The sequence below is a fragment of the Telopea speciosissima genome, chromosome 8, assembly GCF_018873765.1.
Source record: "Telopea speciosissima isolate NSW1024214 ecotype Mountain lineage chromosome 8, Tspe_v1, whole genome shotgun sequence".
Lineage (NCBI taxonomy): Eukaryota > Viridiplantae > Streptophyta > Magnoliopsida > Proteales > Proteaceae > Telopea > Telopea speciosissima.
In genome coordinates, this window is record NC_057923.1 from 20,079,944 (window position 1) to 20,101,328 (window position 21,385).

The 21,385-nt window shown below is 41.6% G+C and overlaps 1 protein-coding gene across 1 annotated transcript; it reads right to left on the reverse strand.

Moving 5' to 3' along the window:
- Positions 1-15,517: 15,517 nt before the first annotated feature.
- Positions 15,518-21,123, reverse strand: LOC122671426 (homeobox-leucine zipper protein GLABRA 2). The gene is made up of 10 exons (XM_043868625.1): positions 20,948-21,123; positions 20,570-20,838; positions 19,980-20,097; positions 18,886-19,080; positions 18,325-18,705; positions 17,686-17,787; positions 17,350-17,559; positions 16,727-17,173; positions 16,067-16,153; positions 15,518-15,974 (listed from the first exon to the last, which is right to left on the reverse strand). The coding sequence occupies exons 1-10, from the start codon at positions 21,026-21,028 to the stop codon at positions 15,594-15,596; spliced, it is 2,271 nt and encodes a 756-aa protein (XP_043724560.1). The 5' UTR covers positions 21,029-21,123; the 3' UTR covers positions 15,518-15,593.
- Positions 21,124-21,385: the final 262 nt, after the last annotated feature.

Here is a 21,385-nt window from a genome sequence, read left to right on the forward strand (position 1 = left end):
TGGGAAGGTGTTAGGCACCCACCTCGCCCGGCCGAAGCCGGTCTCTCTGTCTTAAATGCTACATAAGGACGAATGTTCTCTCTCTTTTATTACGGGGATGGGAGATATTATGAACTACATTCAGATGTTATAAATTGAACCAGGACATATTAAACTACATTACATATACGAAAAATGCCAACCAAAATGACGAAATATGAAAGGACTACATTGAATCAATAAGAGTGCAGTAATTATACCTGTACAGTTGTATTCCCTTGGCTCGGGGAGATAGACGAATGGACTGACGCCAATTCTTTCTGGGCAGGGTAATGGCTCTTTCAGGTGGTTTGAAGAGGAGAAAACAGACAAAATGACGTCTGGAATAAAGGGGTTTTGACTACTATACGTACACTGACGGGATAACAATGCTTAGGAGCAGAAGTGCTCTATGCTCGAAGGGATAATCGAAGGATCTATCCACGAGCAAGAAAATTTCACTCACTCACACTCTCTTAAGAGAAAGGGGAGGAAGGAAGATGAAAAATGAGGAAAAGAAAGTGGGAATCACTTGGGGAGGGTCTCTCTACCCGGAATTCCTTATTTTTTGGGGTAGGGGGACCCTCCTATTTATAGAGGAGGGGACCGCTCTCCCTTGGGCTAGATAAGTCCTCCACGGTGCCATGGGAGACTTTTCCACGGCGCCGTGGGTGATGTCAGCAAGCTGATGTCACACCCCCTTATGGCGCCGTGGAAATCCGGTACATGTCTCCACGGTGCCGTGGGAGTGCAGTGCCTTTCTTCCCTTGTTTTTGGGCCTAAAATGGGCCATTTTGTGTTCAGAATGGTTCTTAGGCGTATGGGTCAGGTATCTTGGGTCCAGAAAGAGGGAAAATGCGTCGTCCATCATCCATGTCCCATTGTCATCATCGCCAATCAAGGGGTGATAAAAATCAGTGTCTACAGTTTGCCCCTCTTTGGCCGAGGCCTGTGCCAACAGCCGAAGGGTAAAGACAAAAGACCAACTAATTTTGTCACCAAGAGCATGTACTACTGACGCTTTGCTCAAAGGCGACAGAGTTGCCAAAAACAGACAGTTAATCACGATGAAATCTTTCGATAATCCTCAAAAGAAAAACTCAAAAACAACCAAATCTCTATCATGCGAGCATTTGCTCAATCAAATTTTGAGGGTGATAAGGCACCACTCGACTAGAGATTAATCATGAGGGTGATAAGGCACCACTCGATCGAAGATTAATCATGAGGGTGATAAGGCACCACTTGACCAAAGATCAAGTTTGAGGGTGATAAGGCACCGCTCGATCGAAGATATGAGGGTGATAAGGCACCGCTCGACCAAAGATATGAGGGTGATAAGGCACCGCCTGACCAAACATATGAGGGTGATAAGGCACCACTCAACCGAAGGTCAGGTTTTGACCTCTCCATTGGGGATCGTATCGGACGCACATCCTTGGGAACATGAGTAAAAATGGTGCTATGCACTGCCCTGGGGATATGGGATTGTACGTGACTCAGGACTCATAATTTGGGTTGCATGCGGCCCATGGAACTGAATGATCAGAAACTAAACCTACTTTGTCATGATTGAATTCAAATGGCATATGATCCAAGCAATCTTTTTTTTTTTATCCAAGGGCCAGTGTGGGAGTCCGCACGACACCGTGTATGGGTGGCACATGCTAGCATGGCTCTGTGTGCACAGCACCGTGCCAGATTCCACAGTCCCGTGGAGAAACTCCCACGGCGCCGTGGGCCGTTAACCTACGGAGCCCTGGGGATCTCCACAGCACCGTGGACGCGATGGGTTTTCTTGTAAATAGAGGAGCCTCCCCCTCATTTCTTCATTGCCATTTTTGCTACGAAGCTCTGCCCTTTTTATTTCTTGACCTTCTCTCTTCGTTTCCTGACCTAGACCATGTCTTTTTGTTGACGCGCACATCAGTCCCAGAGGGACCCGCTGCTTGGCACTACTAGGTGAGATGCTCGAGCTGCTTGGTACCCTTCAGGGGTCACCTTGGTCGACACCGCTCGCCACGGTTGCTGCTCCATATGGGGCCAGGTTAGTAGTCTTACTCTTTCCCTTTCAATTTATGCATATTATTAGCTTCAGCCCTTACCGCATGGATTCGAGGTAATGTCCCTAGATACCGCCCTAGGTACCTAGTGATACCTGAAACAAGGCGAGGCCGTTAGACACTACCCTAAGTGTCTTGTGGCCCACAAATCAAGGTAATGCCCCAAGATAATATCTAAGGCACCCAGCGACATGTAACTTAAGGCGAGGCTGTCAAACACTACCTTAAGTGTCTTTTGGCACATAAATCAAGGTAATGCCTCCAGATACCACCTTAGGCACCCAGTGACATGCAAATCAAAGCAAGGCCATCAGACACTACCCTAAGTGTCTTTTGGCATACAAATCGAGGTAATGCCCCTAGATACCATCTTAGGCACCCAGTGACAAACAAATCAAAGCGAAGCCATCAGACACTACCCTAAGTGTCTTTTGGCATGCAAATCGGGGTAATGCCCCTAGATACCATCTTAGGCACCTAGTGACATGCAAATTAAGGCGAGACCATCAGACACTACCCTAAGTGTCTTTTGGCAAGTAAATCGAGGTAACGCCTTCAGATACCATCTTAGGCCCCTAGTGACGTGCAAATTAAGGCAAGGCCATCAGACACTACCCTAAGTGTCTTTTGGCACACCAATCGAGGTAACACCTCCAGATACCATCTTAGGCACCTAGTGATATGTAAATCAAAGCGAGGCCATCAGACACTACCCTAAGTGTCTTTTGGCATGCAAATCGAGGTAATGCCCCTAGATATCATCCTAGGTACCTAGTGACGTGTAAATTAAGGCGAGGCTATTAGACACTACCATAAGTGTCTTTTGGCATGCAAATCGAGGTAACGCCTCTAGATACCATCTTAGGCACCTAGTGACATGCAAATTAAGACGAGGCCATCAGACACTACCCTAAGTGTCTTTTGCCATGCAAATCGAGGTAGCGCTTCCAGATACCATCTTAGGCACCCAGTGACATGCAAATTAAGGCGAGGCCATCAGACACTACCCTAAGTGTCTTTTGGCATGTAAATCAATGTAACGCCTCTAGATACCATCTTAGGCACCCAGTGACATGTAAATTAAAACGAGGCCATCAGACACAACCCTAAGTGTCTTTTGGCACGTAAATTAAGGTAACACCTCCAGATACCATTTTAGGCACCCAGTGACATGCAAATCAAAGCAAGGCCATCAGACACTACCCTAAGTGTCTTTTAGCATGTAAATTGAGGTAATGCCCCTAGATATCATCTTAGGCACCTAGTGACACGCAAATGAGTTTTCATCTCTTAGTCTCTACTTCTTCTTTCTTCTCTTTTTTTTTTTTTTCTCATTTGATTATTGCGCTGACTAACAATTTCTTTTTTTTTTTACAGGGCAAAGTCCTCCCTTCGCCTAAGAAGTATTGCGGGCTGGAGAACATTGCGGGGTGGTACAGAGTTCTCTGCCTAAAGGTACGGGCTAGAGTGAGTTGGACCGGGCTTGGTCATATTGGTGCATCTTCGGCTCGAGAGCTGGACAGCCAGACGGTCAGGGCTTTAGTGGAGAGGTGGTGGCCAAGCACCCACACGTTTTACCTTCCTTTTGGTGAGGCGACGGTCACCCCTCTTGATTTTTGCATGATCACCGGGTTGCCCTTTAGAGGGGTACCTGTGAGTTTGACTCCGAAGGAGAAGATTATAGCCTCGACGGAGCTGACAGAGCGCCTGGAGTACTACAGGCATTACTTGGGGATCTCAGTCACCAGTAGAGACATCCCCACAGTAGTCTAGAGGAGTTGCTAGGATGATAGGGTTGTAACAGACCAGTCACCCTCCGGGCTGCTCGACTAGCAGGCTAGATGCTTCCTCCTATATTTGCTGGCGGAGGTCATATTTAGTGACATGATGGGGATGCTAACAGCTGACGCTGCCTTCGTCTGTTTCCCTGAGGACTTCGATCTAGCCGCGAGCTATGATTGGGGTGGTTCGGCGTACACCCACTTCCTTGATATGATGGATTACTTGGTTGTGGGGTCGTCGAACCTCATCGGATGTTGCTATGTCCTTTGCGTAGGTTGCCTCGTCTTTGCTTTTCCTTTTCTCTCTTCTTTTTTTTTTAATTTTATTCTATTATTTCATTGTCTTTTGCTTTGTTAACTCAATTACCTATTACAGACATGGAGCTATGAGATCCTACGGTTCTAGGTCCCCACTTTCAGAGTTGGGGGTGACCCCGAAACCACCTTTCCTCGGACTACGCGATGGCGTAAGTCCCATTTGCTCAGGAGCGGCCTCCATAAGGACCTTAAGTCCATACGCGGCCTCCTAAACGAGATACAGCTCGATGAGGTACTCCCATACTTGGCCTCTTCTTTTCTTTTTTTTTTTTATATTATATTCCCTCCCCCCTTTTTTTTTTGGGCTGACAACATTCCTCTCCTTGGCAGCGTGCCTTTCGACCATACTTGGGGGAGTTTATTGCAGAGTCGGACCTATTCGCTAGGGCCTCGACTCTTTCCTCCAGTCGGGTTCTCTTCGAGGGTCCGTGGGGGTTCTCTTTCTATTTGGGTGAGCGAGTGTCCCTACAGTGGTCCGAGGCTCGTTTAGCGCCGTGTCCTCCTCCTGCTCGGGTCCATAAGCCGGCCTTGATGGATCGGGAGGAGATTGAGTACTAGAGGGTAAGTGAGCCCAGGACTAGGCTGGTGTTAGTTAATATGGACTACACCACCTTCCTACATCGAGAGACCGTCTGCGTCCCCTTGACCTAAGAGGGGCCTCAGGTGAGATTTCCCCTATCATTCACTCTTTTATTTATTCAGTAGAAAGCTAACTCCCATTTTGCTCTGCTTTTTTTCTTGACAGTTCCCAGACCGCCCTATAGTTCCGGGGGTCTATGGTGGTGGGAGTTCATCCCGCGCCTCTCGAGCAGTGGAGGAGGAGTCAGGTGTTGGGCCTTCTGGAGGGGTCCCAGCCATGCAGATTGCTGGTCTAGATGACCACATCCCGGGGTATCGCCCGTGGTTCATTCACCACCACGAGCCTGGGATGGTTGAGGTCATCTTGCCACCCCCTCGCGCTGTAGATGTCGACCTGGGCCTCCCTCTCCCTTATGATGGGGTAACCATATCTGACTTTCCTGATATTTACTTATTATTTTTCAAGTCCTTGACATCTTGAATGAATATTGTGCCTAGGTAGACGCAAGCCGATACGCTGATATGAGGTCATACTTTATTGGGAATGCAGATTAGGTTTTCAAGGTCGAATTAATGAGATAATTTGAGAACTCCACTTTGCTGAGCCTTGAGGAACTATTTCCTACGCCATTAATTGAAGAGATTGAAATCTCACCTGGATGAACATCTGGATCAACTCATAAAGAAACGAAATCGCCTACTCCATCGACGGAGCAACCAAGGAAGTCGAAGCCTGGGCCAAGGTTAGCAATCATTACAGGTACGAAGGTTTTGATGGCTGTGAGGACTGGTTCTGGTTCGGCCTCTAGGGTTTCGGAGAGAAGAGTGTTGTTGCATCAGAAGCTGTGGAAGCAAAATGAAAAGGATGGGGAGGTGGGTTTTGGAGAGAAGAGTGTTGTTGCATCTCATCTGGGTTCAAGGTTTGCAAGAGGAAAAAGAAGAAGAAGAAAAGGGAAAAGGTGCATTGTTGTTGTCTTTTGTAAGTAAGGATATTTTGGTCACATCAGGTTAATTATTAACACTGTTAACGGCCTGGTGCTAAGTGAAGCCCAGTTTGAAAAGTAGGGGAGGTCTGAATAGTTGTCAGAAGGGCAAGGGAGGTTTTCTGAATTGGCAGGAAGGTCAAGGGAGGTCTGAGTAATTTGCTCTACATTGTATTATAATCTTATTTTACGTAAAATTGATAATTTTCTTCTCGGCCCAGTTCAGCCCATGCATCTCCCTTGCCAATCCCCAATATCAAGACCAATCAAGGTCAGCCCGGCCTGACCCAGAGGGCGGGTCAGGGTTGGATTTTTTAGGCCCTGAGTTAGGGTCGAGCCTGGGCCCAACCAAGGGGACTTAGGATTGGGCTAGGGTTTAATAAAGCCCGGCCCAATCCGACCCTATTGCAGCCCTAAATATAGCCGATAATGGGTTATGGAGCGAGATCCATAATGAACGAGCCGAACTTGGAAAGAAGAATGGCACAGGTGTGATTGTGTGCGTATGAGTATGAAAGAGAGAGAGAGACGTCATTGCCTGTGTCCTAAAGCAAATGGAGTGGAGAGGAACTCATCATTGTCATCATCGTCGTCATCGGAGGCACAATGGCAAGGGCTCTCTATCTCTTGCGTTAATGTCCCTCTCTCACACGGATGTGGCTTTCATAGGAGTTGTCGACCCCTTAGAGTTTAAAACATGGACCCTTGTAGGCTTGTACACCCTGTATTTTTGCCAAATAAGAGTAAGGGTGTCAAAACCTAGCCCAATCCGCTAAGATCGATCCAAAAACCCAGTCCAAATTGGACCGTTCCTTATCGGATTGGTTTTGGACTAGGATATGATGGGACCGGCTGAAAATCGGATCGCACTGAACCGATCGATATCCAAACCGAAAACCGAATCGAATGAAACAAATAAAAAATCATTGAGTATAAAGTCATGAATAGGTGAACTGATCCATTGATTTCAATATTAGTGAGAAAATTTCTTGTTGTAAGGGAATTGATTCCTTGATTAGGTTTTGCCTTAATTGACCCTGACAGTCTCTATTGTGTCCCTATATGTACTAAAAAATGAAACATGACCAACACCAATCATTCTTAAAAAATATTGTTAACCTTATATAAATCAATAAAAAATAGACTCATAATATATCAATAACATGTAATACAAACATCAAAATTTAAAAAAAAAAAATAGTTCATATTGCATATACAAACTTTAGTCCCCACCCAAAAAAACCTTGATGAATAACCTTCAATATACAGAAGATTATATTTTTATATGGGGAGATTTTTTGTACATGGTCATGCTTTATTCTTGGTTAATTTATTAGATATTCATGATGACTTTTTTCTCCTGATAACTTGCAAGAAGAAAGTGTGATCCATATATGTGCAACTTCAATAGATGCTATAAGGTTCACGTTATCTAATCCCATGACACCATATATATAGAGAAACAGGTTTTCACTTATTTTGTAACACCTATCACTTGTAGATCTCCGCACACCATTTCCGAAAAGATATCATAATAGCGAATCAGACAAGAAATGACAAAGTTATGCCGTCCGAAAGTTAGTCCTGGGATTTTTAGTATTTTCTGTCAGATCAAGTCACTTTCTGATCCAGAGAATCCAGGAACTACTCCGATACTTCCACTACATCAGATAGAGTACTTATATTTGTTAGTGGGTCGATTTGGAGCAATGAATGTATTCTATTTGGATCTTCAAATATGTTTTGTAACACCTATCATTTATTTTCTCAAGATTGAATAAAATCAGTTCAGATTTTTTTAATTTTTTTTGGATGGATGTTCAATGATCCCTTTGCTCGATGTGTGGCCCCATAAAGAGATGCTCACCCTTCAATAATGAAGAACCAATCAGAAACAAGAAACTCTTGGTCGACCCATCATCCCTCAATCTCACTCAGGAATATAGGATGTATTTGTGGTGCTCTAGCTCTGATCCATTGGACCTTAATAAAACAACAAGAAGTTCAACTTCTTTAGATCTCATGTGTGGAATTTTTTTCCTTTCCCGGTACAGTCATCCAGTTCCTCTCATAGGGGGTGGAGTGGAAATGACGATTTAATCTCACTCGGACAGTGTGTTCTGGTAGGGGGTTAGATCGTTATTTCCGACCCCCTATGAGAGGAACCAAACGACTGTACCGAGTAGGGAACCAGAGAAGATAATGATCCTCATGTGTTGGCACCACCATCAACACCGACTTTTCTTGGTTTGATCAAAGATGTTCTAAGCCTACAAGAGAAACCAACAACCCCGTGGAGATGGAGAAGACACCACCAAAGCAACCAAAAATGGTAAAGATTGATATGACTAATGGAGGAACCAAAAGAACCATCGAGGTCATTGAATCCTTGTCAGACAATCATCTACAGTGTCGACTTAATGAAGAGTTGGAGCCATTCTTACAAGGTGAACATTAATGTTCTCCTCCTTGGTTTTCTACTTGCCTTTTCTTTTGATTTTTTTTTTTTTTTTTGGGTGAATGGAAAATATATTAAGGAAAATAGCGGAAAAACAACAAAATAGCTTAACTAGGTATCCAAGGGGGATCCCAAATAAGAGAAACAAAACAACTAACAAAAGGATGGAACTTCAAAATCCAGGGAGCCGAAATAAAATCAAAAAGGTGATAGATCAAGACAAGGGAGGAACAAAACAACTAATAAATGATGATACATCAAGAATCCAAGGAAGGAGGAGAAATAATCACTTATCTATTGTAATTTGATTTTCTTTTATTGTTGAATGATTTATGATGTCCTTTTTTCCTAATACCTACAAGTGAGTCGTGTGACAGTTGAGAGAGAGGGGAGGGGATTTGTATACACTATAGGTGCAACGGTGGTAGTAGGGTTGTAAATGGATAACTGAAAATCGGGTGGCTATTTCCACAGCTAAACCTGACCCACGCTGGATTCTTAATGTAATAAGTAAGTGGATAGTATATTTGAACTTATCCCCCCTACCACACCAATATATTCCACAAACACCCCGCCCCTAAATAAATTTCATTCCCAACATTCTAACTATTTTCCTGTTTTTAATTTCCCTGTCTTGATATGTGCAGGACACAATAGTGTTGGACTGAAAACAGCGGCCTGGGCATTTATAATTATATTACAAGGGCAAATTTTGTTTTTTGATGCAGGACATTTTACTTCTAACAACGCTTTGGAGCCAGACCTGCTTAGTATAAACAATGGATTACTACGTGCTAGACTACAGGGGGTGTTGGTGAAGGAAATTTGGTATGCCAACAACCTAATGACCGAGCTTTTGCCGTTTCCAACCACAAAACCGTGGCCGCTGGACCTACTTAAATACTTTTTGTTTATAGTTGATAATACTACTAATGTCACTTTTCAATGTAAAAGTGCTATGTATATACAATGTGCACAATCACTTGTTGCAGCAGCCCTCTGTCAACAAGATGCCAACTCTGTAAATATTTCTACTGTTTAATAGTACGATGTTTTTATTTCATAAAAAAAATAAAAAAAATGAAAATCCAGATTTGTTTCGCATCTATATCCATTTAGGGACATCCATATTCGTTTAGAAAAATATCAGGAAAAAATCTGAATACTCCAATAAAAATCCATCTGGAAAAAAAATCTGAATATTTAATAATAAAAAATTAAGTAAATAATGATCTTGAGGGTTTTTGAAGATTCAACAGGTTCTAGAATATGAGGAAAAGAGAATCATGATCTAAGAGATATGGATTGAGAGTGAATTGTATGTTGGAATATGGGCTTTCCGTGAGACATGGGTTGACCCATGATATATGGTCGACCCATGAGGTTGTTTTTCTATTTAGTTGTTTATTCCTATTCCTAGCTATACTATGTTGCCTAGTCAGCTAGTTAGAGTTAGAGTTCTAATTGTAATTGGTTTCTTATGGATTTACTATTATAAATAAATCGTGGAGGGCTCATTGCTCTACACAAGCCATTATTATCATTATTTCTTCATGGTATCAAAGATGAAAACGATACCTAAGAGATAATTCTCACATCCCAATATCGATCTCTCTACTTGAGATTGAATTCTGCTCCCACTCATCTTCCCCTTCCTAAAACCCTAAACCCACCGAAACCCTAAAGCCTTCTCTCTTCTCTTCTTCTTCTTTTATGGAGGCGGTACTTTGAGGTGATCTCATAATGATCTAGTACCTGCCCATAATCTTACCTCCTTTCGTGTATTCTTTTTTTTATGATCTCCAACAATCGTGAGATCCATGTCTGAAGATTGAAGCTCTGCAGTTTATTTGAAGACCTGCAGATTTTTTGAAGCTCTGCAGCTTATTTATATTTGAAGACCTGCAGATTTTTTTATGAAGACCTGCAGCTTTATTTGAAGACCTGCAGATTTTTTGAAGCTCTGCAGCTTATTTATATTTGAAGACCTGCAGATTTTTTTATGAAGACCTGCAGCTTTATTTGAAGACCTGCAATTTTTTTCGAAGACCAGCAGATTTTTGAAGCCCTGCAATTTTTTCGAAGACCTGCAGATTATTCAAAAACCCTGCAGGTATTTTTTTCTTGTTGCAGACCTACGGCCCCAGCAGTTTTTTTTGTTTGTTTCTATAGTTCTCTGTTTCCAGCATTCCTGCAGATTTTTTGTTCTTCTCAGTTTTTTTGCACTATACATAAGCAGAACCAGTATTCCATCACAAGCCGAGATTTTTTTTTGCAGAAATCGATTTCTGCACTTTTTTGGAATCCATATCTGTAATTTTCTTGGCTGTTTTTGGATTTTTTTTGTGATCAATATGCCTGATTCAGAAGTCTCTATAGTGGCCACTGGCCAAACTACTGCATAAGGGGATCATTATGATTATCCCTCTTTTCCAGTCAGCCCAGTGAAGCTCGATGGCACCAATTATTTACTCTGGTCCACATCAGTTTTTCTCTCCATTGATGCAAGGGGTTATAAGGGATATATCTATGGTACCACTGTCAAGCCAAGTGAGGCTGGTTCATTACAAGACAAACGGAGTTCAAGTAACTCTCCTGTTATGCCTTTTCTTCTCAGTGCAATGACTCCTTCCATTGCCCATGGCTATACACTACTTGATTCAGTCGCAAAAATTTGGAAAGCTGCTAAGGGTACCTATTCCCAGGTAGGGAATGATGCACAAGTTTATGATATTCAACGGAAAATTCATGCAACCAAACAGGGTGAACTGACCTTATCCGAATATTACTGTGAACTCCGTAGTCTGTGGCAGGAGCTTGACAATTATGATAACTTTCAGCTTGATTGTCCTTCTGATATTACCAAATTTCAGCTTAGGGAGGACAAATTCAGAGTATACACTTTTTTGACTGGCCTTAATGTGGAATATGATCAGCTTCGGCCTCAAGTTCTGAGTCGTTCACCTTTTCCCACTTTGGAGCAAACCTACTCTTTGATACAATTGGAAGATACTCGTCGTTCCACCATGTTACCAACTACACAGCCAGAGAGATCTACTTTAATTTCCTCTGAGGGTGGCTCTTCTAATACTGGTACCCGTTCCTCATCTGAGAAGGAACCTCTTAAGTGTACCCATTGTGGAAAAGAACATACTGTGGATTATTGCTGGAAGTTGCATGGTCGGCCATTTGATTCATCTGATGGTCGTGGTGGTGGTCGTGGTCGAGGCCGTGGTCGTGGTCGTGGTGGTCGTGGTGGCACACAGGCTCACATTTTTGAAGCTACTGAAACAGCCCCTACTACTACCCTTTCTGCAGAGGAACTTGCTATTTTTTGTCGCATGATGAAAAACTTTGGATCTCTTGCATCTTCATCTACATCTGCCTCTACCTCGACTGTGGTTCCCTCTTCTGAATCCAACCTTGTTTTCTCCAAACCAGGTGTTTCTTTTAATGGTCAGTGTGCTTCGGCATTATCTCATCCTTGGATAATTGATTCAGGAGTTACAGACCACATGACTGGTACATCTAATTTGTTTTTTCATTATTCTCCTTGTTCAGGCAAAGATAAAATTAAAATAGCCGATGGTTCTCTTTCCTCTGTATCCGGGAAGGGGGTCATCCATTGCTGTCCTTCTTTATCTTTGTCCTCTGTTTTGCATGTCCCTAAGCTAACTTCTAATTTGCTTTCTATCAGAAGTTTGACCTCTGATCTAAATTGTAAAGCTATTTTTTATCCTTCACATTGTGTCTTTCAGGACTTGGGGACAGGGAAAACGATTGGAACTAGTAAAATGGGTGGTGGCCTTTATTTGCTTGACGATGATCTTATCTCTGGTACTGCTGCTGCTAAGTCTGGACAGGCTCTTACTGCTACTTTCGCTGACCATCATTTATCTGAACTGCATCGTTGGCATCGTCGATTGGGCCATCCACCTTTAGGAACATTAGCTCAGATTTTTCCTATTTTATTTCAGCATTGTAATCCTCACTCTTTATTATGTGAGGCTTGTGTTTTTGCAAAACAAACTCGTTATGTTTATTCTAGTTCCAATAAAAGATGTTCTAAACCATTTCCTATGATTCATTCTGTTGTCTGGGGTCCCTCACGTACATCTTCTATTTCTTGTTTTAAGTGGTTTGTCACCTTTATTGATTGTCACACACGCACCACCTGGGTTTATTTAATGCAACACAAAAGTGAAGTGTTCTCTTGTTTTATAGTTTTTTTAGAGCTTGGTTCAAACTCAGTTCCAGGTCACCATTCAAACTCTCCGGAGTGACAATGGTCGTGAATATTTCGATGGAGCATTTCAGTTATTTCTTGCTACTCAAGGTATTATTCATCAAACCAATTGCGTTGACACTCCACCCCAAAATGGAGTGGCTGAACGCAAAAAAAGACATCTCCTTGATGTGGCTCACTCTATTATGTTTGAGATGCATGTCCCTTCTCATTTTTGGGGTGAGGTTGTTTTAACGGCTACTTACCTTATCAACAGAATGCCCTCTCGGGTCCTTGATTACAGGTCCCCTCTTGATCTTTTAAAGGGGTCTTCTTCATATATTATTCCGCCCAAGATTTTCGGGTGTGTTTGTTTTGTTAGGAATCACCATGCCCATGGTAAGCTTGATCCTCGTGGTCTCCACTACATTTTCATTGGTTATTCTCCTACTCAAAAAGGGTATAAGTGTTATCACCCTACCTCTCGTTGTGTTTTTGTTTCCATGGATGTCATTTTTTATGAGGCGGTGGCTTTCTTTCCCTCCTCATCACCTCTTCAGGGGGAGTCTACACCTACTCTAGAAGATGTCCCGGTTACTATTCCACCTCCTCTAGATGAAGCCATTGATGGTTACCATGTACCTTTAGATGATGATGTCCAGGGGGAGCAGCAGGTACAGCCAGAGAAAGACTTTAATCAGCAGTATTATAGAAAGAAAAAAGGGCAAAGACAGCCCACCACTGCAGTATTACCACACCAAGAGTTCTCCTCTGAACCAGGACCGAATGACACTTCCTCTGGTAATATCTCTGATCCTTTAGATCCTTCTCCTATTATTTCTGATCCATCACTTGACCTACCCATTGCTCTTAGGAAGGGAAAAAGGTCTTGTACGCAACATCCAATTTCACAGGTTGTTTCGTATGAGTCTTTATCCCCATCATTTCATGCTTTTGTTTCCTCTTTATCCTTTGTTTCTATGCCACAAACTTGGCAGGAGGCATTTGCAGATACTAGGTGGAAAGAGGCCATGGTCGAAGAAATGCAAGCTCTTAAGAAGAGTGGTACATGGGATCTTGTCACACTTCCACCACAGAAGAAGACTGTTGGCTGCAAGTGGGTATTTGTAATTAAACAGAAAGCTGATGGAACTGTTGACCGTTTTAAAGCAAGGCTGGTTGCTCGTGGATTTACTCAGACATGTGGGATAGATAATTTGGAAACTTTTGCACCTGTTGCCAAAATGAATACTATTAGGGTAATTCTCTCTTGTGCTGTGAACTTAGGATGGAGTCTACAGCAACTTGATGTTAAAAATGCCTTCCTCCATGGTGAATTAGAGGAAGAAGTATATATGGATGTTCCTCCTGGATTTTCATCTGCTGCAATTCACGGCAAGGTTTGTAAACTTAAGCGTGCTTTGTATGGCCTGAAACAATCACCACGTGCATGGTTTGATCGCTTTCAGATGGCAATGTTGACATTTGGTTATAAACAAAGCAACGCAGACCACCCCTTATTCATCAAGAAATCAGACAGCATTATAACTCTCCTCATAGTATATGTTGATGATATAGTTGTAACTGGAAATAACCCTGCTGAAATTTCCAAGTTGAAGGCATATTTGGCCAAGGAATTTGAGATCAAGGATCTAGGCATACTTCGCTACTTTCTAGGGATTGAAGTGTCTCATTCTTCTCAAGGGCTATTCTTATCTCAACGCAAGTATACTCTAGATCTTCTGTTTGAAACTGGCATGTTAGGTTGTTCTCCTGTTGATACGCATATTGAGGCAAATGCTCGTTTTCGAGACACTGATAGTGAACCAGTAGACAAAGGGAGATATTAGAGGTTAGTCGGGCGGCTCATTTATTTATCTCATACTCGGCCTGACATTGCCTATGCTGTGAGTCTTATCAGTCAATTTATGCATGATCCTCGGTCTAATCATATGGAAACAGTACTCAGGATTTTACGATACTTGAAGTCAGCACCTGGTAAAGGTGTGTTATTATCCCGTCATGATCATCTACAGATTGAGGCTTACACTGATTCAGACTGGGCTGGTTCCCTTGATCGAAAATCCACCACAGGTTACTGTACATTGTGGGTGGAAATTGTGTTACATGGCGCAGCAAGAAGCAAACAGTAGTGGCCCGTTCAAGTACAGAGGCTGAATTTAGAGCTATGGCTCTCGGCATTTGTGAACTATTGTGGCTCAAAACCTTGTTACAAGATTTGAGCATTCCTATTACTCTACCTCTGCGACTCTACTGTGGTAGAAAATCAGCAATAAGTATTGCCCATAATCCAGTGCAGCATGATAGGATGAAACATATTGAAATTGACCGTCATTTTATCAAGGAGAATCTAGATAATGGGACTATTTGCGTTCCTTATGTGCAATCTGGAGACCAGTTGGCTGATGTGTTCACAAAATGATTAAGTGGAAAAGTTTTTCAACCTCTTAGAGTGTGCAAGTTGGGCATGACAGATATTTATGCACTAACTTGAGGGGGAGTGTTGGAATATGGGCTTTCCATGAGACATGGGTCGACCCATGAGGTTGTTTTTCTATTTAGTTGTTTATTCCTATTCCTAGCTATACTATGTTGCCTAGTCAGCTGGTTAGAGTTAGAGTTCTAATTGTAATTGGTTTTCTTATGGATTTACTATTATAAATAAATCATGGAGGGTTCATTGCTCTACACAAGCCATTATTATCATTATTTCTTCAATCCTCTAGGGGGAGGAAGGTCTAGGTTACACAAGGTAAAGATGTAAACGGATAATTCGATCTCCGTTTAGAGGTATCTGTATTCAGCCAGAGAATATTCAGATCCGATCCATATCCGAGCCAAATCCGATCCATTTACAGGCCTATATGGCAGACACTATGAGATGCATCTTATCTAATCCCATGGCACCACAGAGAATGTGTATAAAGGACTGTTTCCAAAACTCAGCAGTTTTTTAATTGATCATGTCTAAGGTATAGTCACTCTGCTTACCAATTCATGCACAAAATAGCTTTGAATTCTTTGTTGAAATCAACCAACCTCACAAAAAACAGTTTTCCCACTTCAAAATATATATGAAAGACAGAATAGATCTGTCACTTGTGTAATTAATTTCCTATGGAACTATGTTACAAAAGATAACAATAACTATCCATCTTCACACTCCAAGCTTGTCTTAATATTCTGCAATGTACATGAAATAAGAGTATTAACAGTTTCTACTGACTCCATAGTTAGTTTGGCTGTAGGAGAGCTATTAGCTAGAATTTGAAAAGCTATAGTGAGCAAGGAACCTCCTTCCATTGTTTTCTCCTCTGGTTTAGAAGTGATCACTAAAGGCCTTGTCTCAAGCCCATCTGGAAGAATTGAAAAACCTGAAGACAGTATAGCAAGATTGCTAGAATCACATCCTGTAATCACTGATTGCATGCCTGAAATGTCCACAGGAGCATAGACAACCATTGATTCAAAAGCATTTGTGCAACTATCTTGAAGTATCCACATGCTATTCTCTTTTGATTTCATTGCCTGAATTCAAGATACCCACACATGTTGATCATATAGTTAATGATTTCAGTAGTTATTGAAAAAAACCAAAGAAAATGGCAATGAGAACTCACTTGGATGTTCACGACGTTACCGCGGTCCTGTCCTTTGGCTAAGTTTGCTATTAATTGAGCTGGACCACCAGTTGACATGATGTCCCACTGAAATTATCCAACAAGAATAAATATGTAGACTAAAGCTATATTATTCTGGGTCTAGAACAAATTCTGAAGCGAGAAAATATAAAAGAACCTGAGTTTCTATTTTCTCATGTAGTATCACTTCATTCTTTTCTATTTTCTCGCTTCAGAATGCATTCTAGACCCAGGATCTATTCCGAGAATGCATGATGCAGTCCAAATGCATCCATCTATTACTCACAAGCCCCTAAAGAGATCAGCCTGCATTAAAGCCCATCAAACCCACAAGGCCCAACCCCAAAACTTGGTCCAAAGACAAACCAAGTCATGCACTAAAACCCAAGGAGACCATGTTTTGAGGCTGGACATTGTCCTTGGGTTTTAGTGCATGACTTGGTTTGTCCTTAGACCATGTTTTGGGACTGGGTTTTGTGGGTTTGATGGGCTTTAATGCTAGCTGATCTCCTTAAGGGCTTGTGAATAATAGATGGATGCACTTGGGATACATCAATGCATACCAAACATATCCTAATAACTTAACAAAAAGAAGTGGGGGTGGGGGTGGGGGTGGGGGGGGGGGGAGGACAATCTCACCTCGTTCCGTTTACTTTCATCTCTTAAGAAATCAAATAGGACATGAGGAGCAACAGGCAAACATACAGAAGAAACTGCACACAAGATCACCCCTAGAGGTTCTGCTGGGTCATTCAAATTCTTCCTTGAAGCTACTCTTATGTCATCTCCTCCCTTTGTTGAGATTTTAGTCCATGTGTGGAAACTAGAAGCACCCAATGCACGACAAAAGCTGCATGTCATTCTTTGTGCCAACTTTAGAATGCTTTTCCTCCCTGCTAGAGTGGCAACACCAATTGAATCCTTTGTGGGAACATTAGTTGCCATGAAGAAAACAAGCCTTTCACATTGAAGTTGCAGAGTTGCTATCCAATGCTTAGCACCAAATGCCAAGCCACTATTAACAATGGAACGAAACATGGTGTGTACTGTACTCTTTTGACATTCTATGTGCTCCACCCATATCACCTAGTGGAAAACAAAAAGCAAAATCACAACAATCTTAATAAGACCAAGACTGAATTGATGGATTCTATGTTGGGGTTTCACGCGGGAAGGTGAGTAGCTTGATGTAGAAACTTATAGGTACTTGGATACCCTCTTCTTAACAGCTAGCTTTTAAAGATAAGACACAAATTATATACCTTGCAGTGACCGTTGGTTTTGTCCTCAATGATGCAACCAGATGGGCATTTTCGACATTTTACAAGGGACGCGTCCATATTTTCTTCGACTTTGTCAATGGATACATCAACTATTGCCCATCTCTCAGCACTTAATTGTTTGCAATACCTGATAAAATACACCTCTCTTGTAGGCACCATGGGTGTGAGCATTTGCAGCTCCGCGAACATCTGATATTAATAAAAAAAAATTTAACCATAGCTGAAAAATAATCCAAAACCCACGAAAGATCTCAAACATAACTCATAATCTAGAATCTATGTTAAGGCATAAGGTTGAAATGCTAAATTACCCACCAGTTGTACAGCACCATTTCTGTTGACACCTTCACCACTGCAAATAACATCAACGGTAGCTGCCTTGGAGATCATGCAAGGAAACATTTCTTTCCATTGGTTCTACAAAATGGATATAAACATGTTAGTTCAGTAGTTTATCTTTTGCAGCAGATAATTTTAGAACACTGTGTGCGTATGGTGTATAAAGTCTTCTAAATTTTGTTGATGTATACATTGACGCTGCCCTTCCTTGACATGGTATCAGAGTAGGGTGGTCAAGTGTTCATCTCCCCTGGTACCGCGCGTAAAAATGCTGCTTGAGCTCTACGTACTAGGACCATAGGATTTTAGCATGCACGTGCGAGAGACTTTTTTTTTTTTTTTTTTTTTTTTTTTTTGGTGAATAACCAATATATTCAACAAAGCGCAACTGAAAAAGCACCCTCATGGGATGAAGAAAAGAAAAAAGGGGGGAGAAGACACACAAGAGGCAGGCCCTTGGGGGTTGGGGGGGTGGGGGGAGAGCACTCCGAAAGAGACATAGAGACCCCAATTGGAAGCAATATGACACTGACCTTCCCTAACAGTTCGAGCTTTTAGGTGAAGCGATATCAAATACATTTCAATAGAACAGCTGGAAAAGGGTGAATATCTTACCACATCCATGAAAGCTTGGACAAGCCGAGGGAGATCTAAAAAGACGACACCGGTCTCTCTTGAGGCTTCAATCGATCTCCTGACCCGTCCATTACTTGGACTCTCAACTGAGAAGGCGCGAACGTATTCATCATAGTTAAGTATCTCACGTCCACTCTCAACACTCCTGATCCATAATGGTTCCCCTGCAGTGGCCATTTTAGTAACCTCTTCCGTTGCTTGGTTCACTAGCTCTAAAATTCTTGTCTTGTCAAGCCCAAAAATTCCTGTGTAATAGTCTAAGGAACTTCTGTTCTCTTGGTCATTTCCTGCAGAACAAGAGGTGCTGGGTGATGCTGTCCCTGGTGGATATTTTCCAATGGTTGCTCGCAGCTTCTCTACCTACATATTGAAATTGCAAATTTTAGTCCCACATCAGCTACTAACAAGCCTACAGCCCCCCTTATACACCTAGGAGTCCCTCCACCTAATAGTTCGAACTTTTGGGATGGAAACTTTACAAAGAGAATTAAGAACTGCCGTTCAACATTAAACAGTAACGAGTAGATTGTATAAGCAAACCTCTGCTTTGAGTCTTGCATTTTCAACCCGTAATTGTTGTTCCTCGGTGGTCATTGATGCATCTCTATTAGAGGTAGCGAAACCACAATTAGGACAGCAGGCCTTCTTAATGGTCTCCCTCATGGCTTGATTTTCTTCCCTGAGTTTATCTATCTCAGATTTCAGTAAAGAGTTCTCATGTCGCTCCTGGACAGCCTGCAATAGCCTTACAAGTCACCACCACAAGGGGAGGAATAGATGAAACATCAATGCCAAGTACCATTTTATTGATTCAATAATACTTCTGAGATGATTGATCCATAAGATTTGCTTATGGGTTTTAACTATTAAGCTACTTCATAATTTCAGAAATACGAGAAATCCGCGGAATCAGCTGATTTGATTCAAATTGGACAACCTGATTCCGATTAATGCCAATTCTTGCAACCTATTTTGGAATCAGACATGAATCCTTTTTGGCCATTTTTTCTTTCTTTTAGTTTGTAAAATAGCAGAAAATCAATAAAAAATTACCTTCTGTAGCAAAATCTTCAAATCTTTTGAATAAAAACTTCAAAAAGTCACATATTTATGAAAATCTTTGCTTCTTCTTTCTAAGTCCAAATTTCTAGGGTTCTGACTGATAACCAGGCTGAGCCCTGTGTCTAACTCTGGGTTTTTAAATCAGGGTTAAGCTAAAAGCATGTTTTATGGGACTGGTCAACAGTAGGTCTCAAGTCATTCCATTGAACAATTTGGACAAATTAAGCAAAGGAGAAATAGCCTCTCTGCAAAAGTAAAGGTAAGGCTGCGTACATTTTGACCCCTCTCCCCAGAGCAATGCAATGGCAGGAGCCTTGTGCACTAGATACGCCCTTTTTTAAGCAAAAAGGAAAACACCAGAAAGAGAGGTGTACACTAAATTACTCATGGGATCAGAGGATTTTCTGAGTAGAGGCACAGGGAGAGCGCATCAATGAGATGTGACAAAACAGTATTATACAAAGGAGGGCAACAAGGTCATTTCACAAGTGGAGTAGAGAAATAGATACAAAAGTGCTAGGATATCCTACTCCAACGGTTCAAAGAACTTTTTCCCAGTACTAATACATTACCTTGATTTGTGTTCGACGATTTTGAAACCAGAATTTGACTTGCCTAGGAGCAAGACCTAATTGCTTGCTTAGTTGCTGCCTTTGCTTCTCATCTGGATGGGGTGACTCTTTAAAAAGACTGCAATTACCCATATCAATGAACAGACACAAATGTTAATTATACAGGTGAATCTTCGTAAAAATCTTACAAATTTCTCCATTTTTTTATATTTCTAAATAAAATGAAAATTTTAAAATTTTTTTTGGCTTAAATTTAGATGTGCAAAATCAGATAGAGAGAAGAAGGGGCAGTGATTAATTAAACACGTAAAACTGAGCTTTAAAGTTTAAATTCAAGTCCTTAATTGACTAATAATGTAAATATAAATATCACCCGAGAATACGAAATCGACCTAGAATGCATTCCAAGAATCATACCAAACACAGCCTAGTTAAATTAGCTCCTATTCTCCATTCAATGCTGTAGGAGTCTTTGTAAAGAAATAGAACAGCCCATTCAATGCTGTAGGAGTCTTTGTAAAGAAATAGAACAGAAGAAAAGTAAGTAAAGAAATTAAAAGCATGACAAGAAGGAAAGAGAAACTACTAACGATTCCATTTCTCTAATTTGTTCAGCTGTGTGCCTATGATATTTCTTCCTCTTCTTCTTCTTCTTGTTGTCCTTATCATCATCACCATCATCATCATGTACTCCATCTGCATCTCCATCTTCATCAGATCTTCCAGGACCAGTATTCTCACTGCTAATCTCCACCATCTCATCTCGACCTCCACCGCCGCCGCCGCTCTCTTCATCTCCTTCCTCCACCTCCGGGCTCCTCGCTCCGGCAGGTGTCCCGGCATCTCGGAATACACCAGCCTTTGAGAGAAAATAAATAAAGAAATAATAATTAAATAAACAAAATATTGATACCAACACAGAGTGAGTAAGTGAGTGAGAGTTTAGAGTTTCAGAGAATAATGCTTACAAGAGTGAGAGAAAGAGCAGGAGAAGCAAAGAAATCTTTGGTACGGGAAGTGGGATGGTTGTTCGACATGTCCAGACCCATTGCACTTAGAGTTTTGGATGACTAGAGAGCTGTTTTAAGGGGGGGAATCAATGGCTTTGCTGTTACTTGTTAGAGAGAGAAAGAGAGAAGTTGTGGGGTATGCTAATTAAATTTAAGGACATAAAACAAAGGAATTCAGAGAGAGAGAGACTTGGGTGTTAAGAGAAGGGCTAGTAGGTGTTGAATGTTAGATATATTTGGAAGAGATGTGTGTGAGTGTGAATGTGTTAACATGGGGCATGCTACACAACCAACTTGAATAAGTTTGTATAACCAACTTCTTTCTTTCTGTTTTTAGTCATATCCGGTTGATTTGTATGAATGAGAGGCCAATTTTAACCTTCCAAACCATGCAAA